The sequence below is a fragment of the Triticum aestivum genome, chromosome 4A (assembly GCF_018294505.1).
Source record: "Triticum aestivum cultivar Chinese Spring chromosome 4A, IWGSC CS RefSeq v2.1, whole genome shotgun sequence".
In the NCBI taxonomy this organism is placed as follows: domain Eukaryota; kingdom Viridiplantae; phylum Streptophyta; class Magnoliopsida; order Poales; family Poaceae; genus Triticum; species Triticum aestivum.
Window position 1 is genome coordinate 708798887 of NC_057803.1, and position 10923 is coordinate 708809809.

Here is a 10923-nt window from a genome sequence, read left to right on the forward strand (position 1 = left end):
CGCACGCACACAAAAACACGCCGGCAAATAGAAAGGTCATATAAGACCGAAGCTATGCATAGGTGAGGAAAAAGAAAACCCAAGGCGATCTGATCTGTGATCGGCAAACTACAACAATGATCATATATGTACCAACCATCTTATGACATCATATAGATGACGATGTTCTTCGATAGCAACGCCTTCAGGAAGGGAGTGACGCTCAAACTTCGTCGTTACTGGATCCAACCACTCACGGCGAGAATCCAGGTTTTCACCCTTAAGAACATGACTAAGCATATCCGAGCAATGCCTTCAACAAGGTACCGACGTAGAAAAATCGCCATTGCCAGGTATAACCAACTTGGGTCAAGACCTAGGGTTTCACCCCGGAGCTCGAGACAGGGTGCTCGAGTAACAGCACCATCGAAGCCACAAATGTTTTGTCGCCACCACTTTTCTCCGAACCCAGCAACTACATACGATGTGTGAACGCCGCCGCTGCACAACCATCCCTTTCCATCAAGCCACTGTCCATAGCTAGCTTGCATCTCAGGTCGAAGTCAACCACCGGATCCGAAGAGAAGAACCCTCACAAAGACCTTTCGATGGCCACTGCAATCCATAGCAAAGCGTCGCAGCAAGCCGGAGTGGTCATCAAGAACCAACATCGATGGCGAAGCATAACACTGCCAACTACCACCTCGCTGGAAAGAGTTCTACTCATGCTCGTCTGCTCTGGACCGATATGCTCGTAGGTAGAGCACAAAAGAGAGATCAACATCGCCAAGGCACGCCCACAGAACCCAGCCACCACCAGATCAGGATCACATAGCCTCCTGCAAGCGACAAGGCTCATCACAGCTGATGCCAACATAGCGGATCCCTATGGCAATGATGACAAGCAGTGGATGGCCCTTCTCGATGATTCTTCGCGGCACCAACCTTGCATAGTGCTTCGTTGCTAGGCTATCCTCAGATCTGATACTGCCTTGTTGCAGGCAAGTGTGTTCTTCATTTGGCAAGATCTTGACATGGCCACTTCTGCCGAGCCACGGAACTTGCTTGAGGAGAAGAGGTGACGATGATGCCAAGATGCAACGTCGTCGATATCTCCTTCCTAGCGGTATGTGCGGTTTCATCTTCTGTGCCCAATTAGCGAGTTGTGCAGGTTATTGTCCGGTTTTCCTCTAATTAATATAGCAACTCTCTTCTTCTTAATAAATGAAAATGGCAAATCTTTGCCTCGTGTCAAAAAAGAAATCTAGTAGTATTCTATAGAGGTATAGTCATTGCATAGCATGCAATCTTTCTTCAAAAAATAAAGTCATACCTCCTGGCCTTTGCATGCTCAGATGCACACAACTATGCTTTTATTAAACTAGCTAATTTCTCATACCTTGAAATGGGGGCATGAATATTCTAGTGGTCTACCACCAGTCATATCCAACATAAATCTTACGCCCATCATATTCTAAATTTTTATAAGACTTTATTCAATTTGAGTATAGGTTGGGACGGCAAGGAAAGTTTTAACTTAGTTGAGATTTTGGTAAGAATTGATATTGACTTGGATATGGATAAGGCAAGGCAAGGGTAGTTTTTGGTTTGAAAGATCGCCAATCCTACCATATGACCGGCAAAACAAGGATTTTCATCTTAGATTCCCGATAAAATGAATCAATATCACAACAACGTCTCAAAGACAATTCCTTCAACAGGGTGACGACAAAAGTGTGTTGTCCAATGGGTTCAAACACTAGAGGCATGATCAATTTTTTTACCATGAATATGAATCAATGTTCCAATCACGATCTTGATGACGGATCTTTCAAGAGCCACTACACCAATATTTTGTATCGTAATCGTGCAATAGCCTGGTCCGGTCCCACTGGTCTGGAAGGACCACACACGAGAGGAGAGAGCCACTGAACTGACTCCAAATTAGAAAAGCCCAGCTACTATTGGCGGTAGTAAGGAAAAGCAGAAGATGGGTGAGATGCCTTGCCTCCTACATAGAACAATTGGCATTGGCGTGGGGTCCCGGGCCTAGAGCCAACTCTCTAACACTGCCACCCGTATGAGCTCGCACACCCGGTGCAGCACGCTCTCCATACAATCCACGTGGGAGGGCCTTGGGAGGAGGGCATCCACTCCTGCGACATCTGTAAAAGTACGAAAACACTAGACCTACGTAACCTCCAACGTAAACTTACGTTCTTTTCCTTCCTATAAAACTAATCACCCCTGATTTTCAGGGAGTGGTCCTGGGCCTCTTTCTAATCCAATCCAATTAACCCAGATCAGCAATTACGTAACTTTACGTAAAGAATTACGTAGGTGTAGCAAAGCTTGTAGTAACACAAAACAACACAAACTATATAGGGAAACGCTCTGGGAAGGGGCACCGGCCGAGTCGCGCGCCGGTCTCACGGGTGCTCGCCACGCGGCAGGCTTGGCCCACCAGCCACCGCTCCTCTATCCCTCATCCTTTCCTTATCTCTACAGGAAACACTCTCAGCCATTTATTCTTTCCACCCCGCACCGAATCCCCATCCCCTTCTCTCTCCTTTCTAGCCTTCTCCGATGAACTCCACTCGGCCAGCCACCACCACGGGTCAGGGAGGGGGCCGGGGGGGGGGGGGGTGTGCCAGCAGCCACCATTTTTTCCAAGCGACGTTGCAAAGGGAGGCCATGGACTGCTTGCAAAGCCAAGAAAGCCATGGCCATCAATCTCCTCATCCTCCCCCTCGATGAGGTCGGACGCCTGTATCCCGCGAGGCTGGAGATGGCGCCCACCATGAGGAGTGGACGGAGGTGCTGGAACCGCCCAGCAGAGGTGCTACGACGGCATGACGGAGATGCTACCTCCGTCGCCGGTGAAGATGCATCCGTCGACGGCGGCGCTGTGACGACATGGCGGAGGTGTTGGAACCGGCTGGCAGAGGTGTTGCATCCGTTGCCGGGGAAGCTGCATCCCCTGTCGTCAGTGTTGGGTGAGGTGCTGGAACCGCTCGACGGAGGTGTTACATCCATGGCTGGTAAAGCTACATCCATGGCTGGCAAAGCTGCATCCATCGCCCAATTTCGCATTTTTGTTACTACCGTTTATTTTTTTTGCTGGAACCATCACAAGTTTTTGCTACCATCGATTTTTTGGGTTTGCTTGAACCAGCCCCTAATTTTGTAATTTTTGCTACCACCGATATTTTAGTTTGCTGGAGCGAGCTTCATTTTTTGCTACCACCGGCATTTTTTGATTTGCTGGAACAAAGTCCAATTCGCATTATTTGCTACCACTGTATTTTTTATTTGCTGGAACCAGTGCCATTTTTTGCTACAACCGTCTTTTTGGATGTGAACCATGGCGTCGCGGTCATTGAATCTGCAGGGAGGCAGGCGGGGGGCAGCACCGACGAGGGGTGAGCGGGGACTGTCGACGGCGAGACATGGCGAGCTTGGAGGCCGGTCGTCCTGCTCGTGGTAATCGGTGCAGGGTCGCTCGGGGGTAATCAACGCGGGCCTGGGGCGGCCGTGTTGCTCGGGAAAAAGAGGAAGGCGAGGGACGGGGAAGAAAAGGACGAGGAAGCCAGATCAAACAGTTGTTCTGTGCTACATCGGGCGGCTGGGGCGTGACTGGCCCAACTATTGGGCCGGCGCGCCGGCGCCTAGTAGTCGCCAACTATATAGGCCAGGGAATGCATAACCAAAATCACATTTGAAAGGTTTTCTCCTGTTTTCAATCGAAAAAGGTTTCTCTCCTCTTGGACATTGCACACAAAAGTAAAGTAGGCGCTCACCAAAGAAAAGGTAAACCATGCCCAAAGGGTACAGGTTCAGTTTTGGTTGCATGATGTACATCATCCAATTAATTTCACTAATCGTCATTGTCCTACATGAATACTCAACTTCATGCAAAATTTAAACGGGAAGCGACCTCGTGGAAACTGAGCCACCTCCGGGGTCGCTCTCGGTGACAGCCGAACCACTCAACCGCTAGCAACTTCGTCCTCCTACTTCATCAGTCCTCCTCGCCATTGCCAGCAGTGGCCTCCACAACCAGCCTCCCCAATGCGCCTCCCTCCTATGATCTGGCTTCTTGATCTGCCAGTGGCGTAAGTACTCTCAGTCTGGTAGGCTCGCGGGTGTGCTCCTCCATGCGGATAATGATGTGGCTGGCTGCGGTCCATTGTTGCAAGATGTAGGACCGAGCTCATTTGTGGTTTGGTTGTGCATGTGGTGCGGCACACCTTGACCCTTGCTTCAGGCCTAACGCGGCTTATGTGAGGTTGTGCATGTCCAGTCTGTAGCAGGCTGCTAACGTAGTGGCCGAACGGACAACAACATTCTAGTTGACCACTCCGGCATACGATGGACAAATCGCCGGGGATTGCAAGGGCCACCGAATGGTCTTCATGAGGATTTCTCTTAAGATCCGGTGGTTGAGTTCGGCAGGGAGATGCGAACTATAGACAACAGATTGACGTAGAGGAATCGTTATGCACCGGCGGCGAACACAAATAGCATGTAGCTGCTGGGATCACGAAAAATAGATGCTGACATACGTGACATCGATGGTGGTGCTACTCAAGCACCTGTTCTCGAGCTCCGGGGTGTAGGCCTAGGTCTGATCCAAGCAATGACGATGTTTTTACATCGTTACCTTGTTGAAGGCATTGCTTGGATATACTCGGACTCGTTTTTCAGGGTGAAAACCTAGTTTCTGGCTTTGGGTGGCTGGATTCGGTGACAACGGCCATTGGGCATCGCTTCCTTCCTGAAGGCGTTGTTGCTGAAGAACCTTGTAGTCCGTGTGATGTCATCAGATGGTCGGTGTGAATATGATCATTGTTGTCATTTGCTGATCATGGAGCTGATTGCTTTATTGATTTTTTTTCTCGCCTACACAAAGCTTTGGTCTTATATGGCTTTGCTCTGTGCTGGCTTATTTTGTTTGTGCATCCTAGCCATGCAGAGGTCAGATGTGTGTTTATTGTGTTTGTATACTTTTGATGCTCCTTTTTGTGTCAATAAAACCACACTTTATAAAAGAAACATATATAGTGTGATGGGCATGTACAGGCTTTTGCACTGAAAAAATAATAATCTAATTCGCAAACTCATTGGCAAAACATCGCATGTGTTGTACATGTTACTTCGTGTCATACTTGCGACATGCTTGCCAAGTTTCTTTGGTGTTGTTGGCTCACTATATACCCTCCCATATTTTACTATATCCATTCATGTTTCCGTTGTGCGTCCCTCCTTTTATCTAGCCTTTATCTACCAAACAACATCATGGTGATCTAGCCATCATATGGACAGTATAATTTGCATTGCGTGACAGTACATGTTAAGATATTAGAAGGAACTGATAAACTTAGACATTGTGTTCCGAATCTACCTTCAGTGCACACAGGACCACCGGTGTCGATTCGCAGGAGGGCTCGCTCTTCATCCACATGCCCTCAATGGCCATTGCGCCAAGTTTGTCTGGTAGAAAATCTTCCAGTGTTCGGTCAGGCTTCGTATTGCTGTCCATGCTGCTGGCATTGACGACGCCATAATCAAGCTGCTGTTGGTGGCCCTGCCTGCTCCATTATCCGGAAGCCTTCATCGACCCCCGTTAACTTAATCTAGTACGTGTACCCATCTAGTAAAACTTAATCCTATGTACTGTAGCGATAATAGCCGTTGCAACTTGCATAGCCTGAGAATCTTTAACAAGCGACTTGTATAATTTCTTTGTGCCTCCAGGGGCGATGATAGCTATACAACAGTGGACACATGAGCTAGGCTTTGAGCTTCAACACCTAGGCATGAGTCTTATCCCCAACACATAAAAATAAGTCAGCCGTTGCACCGTCAAAAGTACTAAGAATACTAGGCCCGTAAGGGCAGTGGCGTAGCCAGCCCAATAAATCAGGATGGTCCATCAATAGAAATATTTACATACGTTTATTTATTTTCAAAGAAATATTTTTTTACTACACTATATACAAGCTATGGGGAAATTCCAGGGTGGTCCATGGACCACCCTGGCCACCCCCTAGCTACGCCACTGCGTAAGGGTTCGATTTTTCTGGGTTTTTTGGAATTTTTTTTTACCCCTGCCGATTGAGCGACACGTGTGCACGGTGACTTTCGTGAAGTGGTTGATCACTCTAGTAGTTGCTCTCCTGCAGTGTGCATGTTTCTTCTAAAGGTGCATGGGCTTATCTTGTCTCATGTGGAAAGATGGTTTGACTGCATGGGCTGATTTTGTCTCATGTGAGAAAAATATATTAGCTGCATGGGATGTTGTATGGGCTGGTTTACGTGTGCTATTGCATGGCTCATGCATGCATGCATGTGTTCACCTTTGCATGTTTGGAGTTCCATGTTTGCACACGTTTGTGTTCTGGGACCTTCTTTGCTTGCCTATAAGTTGCTCATTGATGTGTTCTTCTCTCATGTGTCAAACCACTCCTCACCTATAGGCCCATCTCTCCTCCTGATGCTGCCCTCCAGCCTCCACCCAAGATCCCATGGTGCGCCTGGTCGCCGCTCCTTCTGGCCGGCCAGGAGGTGCGTGTAGGATACACCATGAATCAGGAGAGCCGCGTGCCATCGTCTCCTCATGAATCTTCCTCGGCTGCGGCTCTGTCCCTGGCCTCCAAGGCGGATACATGGTGGTGGCCTTCCCATGGTCCAAGGTGGCACGCCTGCAGTTGGTGCTGGATAGCTTGCTGCCCTGCTGCGCTCCATCCTAATCGACTCCCCTGGGTCTTCCCCAACTTCGGCCCCGGCAACAGGTCCCCTTCATCTTTCTTTCCTCTCCTCTGGTGTGTGTGGTTTCCTTGTACGAGTAGATGAGTTATTAGTACTAGAATTCCATCAGACCTAAAGTTGGGTGCATATGCTACAAATTCTTAATCTAAGAAGACTGTTCAGGCATTGCGTGCATGTATGTGCTGAGGACACAAACCTCGATTTGTTTTTCATATGAAGTGACTCGCATGCTAATTGTTTCTTCCTCCCATCTCAACTTATGTTGGTTTTGATTAATTAAACCTTATTCTGCAAGTAAACAATGTACAGATTTGTTGACTTTTGTCTTCCGGTAATATTTATCTTCCACTCCTCTACTGCACCGAATCCATTGTAGTGGTCGAGCAAAAAAAAATCTTCAGTTGAAACACTTTTTTTGAAAAGAAATAAAGATACATGCATCTAAGTTTACAACCTTATTAAAAAAACAGAGTAGCTCTCATGTCCACTTTATATTCTGTCAGAGAAATCAAGGCAAACAAGGATTCTTAAAAAAGGCTATCTCTAATTTTAAGATATTTTGCAATCCGTCGAGATCTAGGACATTCATCAATTCAACGACTGACTAAGTTTCAATGAAATGAAAGCAACTTCAACATTGTGTACATAGGGAACACACCACCAAGAACAAAAGCATAAGAACTAGCATCATCTCTTTACCACTACATCACTAAGACAAACCCAGCTGGACGATCAACATCTTATCTAAAAAAAGAACAAGAGGTTCACAATTCTGTGTCCAGTAGGCAGTATATATTATTTTCCTGTATGAACTACTTTGCAATGAATTAAGTCTTGGGATGAGTTAGCAAATATTACAAAAAAATCAAATCGTTTATAAATCCATGTGGCGCGGCGCGCCACTGCGCACTACCTGCTAGTAGTACTAGTGCTCATGGGTTTTGTAACTTGGTGTCATACTTACCGCATGATTTTGTTTCCATGTTAAGTTTCTTCGGTACTTGCCTCAATATATAAGCACGAGGCCTTTTATGGTACATTCGAGTAAATATTAGCCATTCATTCAGCAGATTCAAAGGCGTGGATTCATCAATACTACCAGAGAATCGGAGTAGTATTTTCTAGTAAAGGGGCAAAATGGACAGAGATGCGAAACAAATCCCACACAGGCCAGGGTATGTTCGGTATTCAGGAGATGTAACTAATTCCCTGTTCTCTCTCTCCTGCACCGCACGCAGCGCCGCACCTGCGCTATGGGCCTATGGTTACCCGGCCGCCGCAGATCGTCGCCTCTGTCCCCCCTACTAGCGCGCCGTTGAGCTGCCGCCTTGTGGCCTCCCACGCGAGCAGCCTGATTGCCTGCCGCCGGGTCACGGGGAAGCTGCAGAGAAGAGAAAGAGTTGCACGCTGGTTCTTGTGGAAGAGAGTTCGGCCGCCGTCGGCCTAGTTGCCTCCGGCCACGTCATCTCGGCCGCCTCTAACCTCCGTGAGCAGGTGCTGACGAGCTCCATGTTCGAGCTGCTGACTAACTAGAGCAAATTACTATAATATTGAAACTAAGGTCACGGTGGAGATTACTAGTCCCTGGAATGCCACATGATCCTGGAATGTATCTGAAAACTTGAAACCTGGAATGGTTGGAAATATCATTTCGGATGCCTTATGTAACCTAATCACTTGAGTAATAATTAAGATTCTCCTATTTCGTTCAAAATACAGACCCCAATTCAGTATCTGCAGTTCATGTTTGACCCCTATATTCTCACCATAACCAGGCTGCTATTATTACCCATGAAGAAGCTAAGGTAGCCATCTTCCAGAAATTCAGTATTGTGCCTCGACTATGTCAAACGGAGTAGAAATATTCAGATCGTACATAATTAGTTCACCCTCTTCATCTCTATAATCCAATATCGCACCCAGCTTCGATGAAGATGTCAGCTCTCGTTTGGATGAGCGGGTGTGGAGAGAGGATGGAGATGGATGGGGAACGGGATGGCATGGGCAGGTTAAGTTGTCTCTGGAGGGCGGAACGCCAAGACGAGGTCGCCGGCGGTGGAGGAAGAGAAGACGTGAGGTGAGAGAGGGGAACGGGATAGGCGATCGAGTGATTATTCACGATGACGCCTCATACTGCTAACTGGACCACATTACCCTCGAGCAAATAAAAATAAAATAAAAAATATGTAATCACAATACCGAAAAAGCCCATGCAATCAACGGCTGATCCGATCCTATGGCTGTGGCAGTAGTAAAATGTACCGTAAAATCTCTCATAAGCACCCATTTGCCTCACTGCATATTTAGTCGGGAACCAGAATGGTACTTTTATTTATCAAACATCCTCTTAAGTTAGCTGGGTATATCGTATCTACAATTTCGTTGTTGGCATGGTGCCACTTGAGATATTAGAGGGAACTAACTGTTGGCACTAGCTCTACACTGACACTCCTTGCGAGTCTAATCTATGCACTCCTCACCAAAAGAAACAGCCACGCACTTGAAGAATCGATGGAAGCTGATTGAACGGTGCATACAGGGCTAGCTCACTGCAGGCAGACTGATTTCTCCGGCATGTCTACTACTTGCCGATGGCTGCCTAGCAAACCTTCCAATTCTTGCTGATTCTAGCTAGCTGGAAACAACACACGCGAAAACTGTGGATTATGTGCCTGTTGTATTTCGTATTATTCATGTTGAGATTACAAGGTACATATTTGGCTAGTAGCTAATTACATGACCTATTTCGATGTTACGAAGCAATCCTTCAAGGAATTGGCTGGGAAATTCAAGGACCAGCTCCTGAAGCTAGACCCAAGACCAGACCACTGCGGTGGAAGCAGCGCTGATCACACATGGCGGCGGAAACGCCCTTGACCACGAATCCACTGTAGGTGACTGGGAGCCTGAGTTAGCCTTTGCCAAGTATCGTAGACTCGTAATGATTCTTTCCAGTTTCTAATGTTAGAATAATCTATCTGCTCGCTTGCTTTCTTGGGGGTCGCTTTTATCCATGGTTTTAAATAGCCCGCTATATCTGGACGTGGAGTAACTGAGCACGAGCTCAGAGGAGCTCGTTATCTAGGGCGTTGGTTGGTGCTTCTGGATCTGTGCCATAGTTCTATACTCGCGCATGCAGTCCGCTAGAAAGTCAAATACTGTTGGGAAATACGTACGTGACAGCGCAGGGTGGTGGACCTTCGCGTGGGGTAGAGTCGATGGATCTGACGACAGTTTGGACGGCCGTCAGTCTGCGGCGAGGTGAGCCGTGGAACAGAATCAGCGTTCCCCGTCTGATCCGTGGACCAGGACAGTTGCTTTTCGCTTGGTGGTGGCAGCACAGAGGCGACGAGCGCCGGCGGCGAGACAACATGGAGTTTCTGATGCACGTAAGTGGATCTTTGCCTTTCCAGCGATGCCGCCTCCCTTTTTGAGCCCTCGGTTTTAGCTGATACAGAGGATGGCTTTCTCTGAAGTTTCAGATCCAGTCTGCTTGAGGAGGTAGGGGAGATCTTGGTGCCAGCTCCTGGTTGTGAATGTCTCTGGTGTGGGGGATTTGGAGGCTGTACCGCAGGTGGAGGGCGACGCGGCATAGCAGCGGACGGCGCACAGCGGCGAAGGAGGTGGTGGTGACCAAAAGGGAGAGCTTGCGGCCGACGTGAGAGCTGTCAATGGGGAAGATGAACCCCCGAGCACCGGGGTGGAACAAGAGGTTCGTGAATAGCAACTTTGCCTCCCAGCACATATTGAGTGATTTAGGAAATGAAAAAAAACCAATGAGTGAATATATCATGCAGTTAGAGCGAGTGCTTGTTGTACTGCATTCAGGAAATTTATGCTGTGTGTGCCTGTGTGGAGTGCCTGTGTGTGAAGGCTGATTTGTTCTCTGCATTCACAAAATTCAGGCTATGTACGCCTCTGTTTGCAGGCTGATTGTTGTCATCGTTAAGAAAAAATACTGATTTATGTACTGCTGCTTGCAGGATGTTTGCTCCCTGCATTTTGGGAATTCATACTATATGTGTCTGTGTTTGAAGTTTGATTGTTCTCTGTAGTCATAAAATTCCTGATTTATATAGTGGTGTTTTTTTTTTGCGGGGATTATATAGTGGTGTTTGCAGTCTGTTTTGCTCCTTGCATTTAGAAAATTCATCCTATACGAGCCTGTGTTTG

General features: G+C 47.5%; 1 protein-coding gene across 1 annotated transcript; it reads left to right on the top strand.

The window, feature by feature from the left end:
- Positions 1-2632: 2632 nt before the first annotated feature.
- Positions 2633-3715, top strand: LOC123083282 (uncharacterized). The gene is made up of 2 exons (XM_044505360.1): positions 2633-3020; positions 3371-3715. The coding sequence occupies exons 1-2, from the start codon at positions 2702-2704 to the stop codon at positions 3403-3405; spliced, it is 354 nt and encodes a 117-aa protein (XP_044361295.1). The 5' UTR covers positions 2633-2701; the 3' UTR covers positions 3406-3715.
- Positions 3716-10923: the final 7208 nt, after the last annotated feature.

What these genes read in the sequence shown, in the direction of transcription:
- LOC123083282 (XM_044505360.1), top strand. Translation starts at nt 2,702, where the DNA reads ATGGCCATCAATCTCCTCATCCTCCCCCTCGATGAGGTCGGACGCCTG. An exon ending in AGGTGTTACATCCATGGCTG is followed by an intron (nt 3,021 to 3,370) that starts GTAAAGCTACAT and finishes TTGAATCTGCAG; the next exon opens with GGAGGCAGGCGGGGGGCAGC.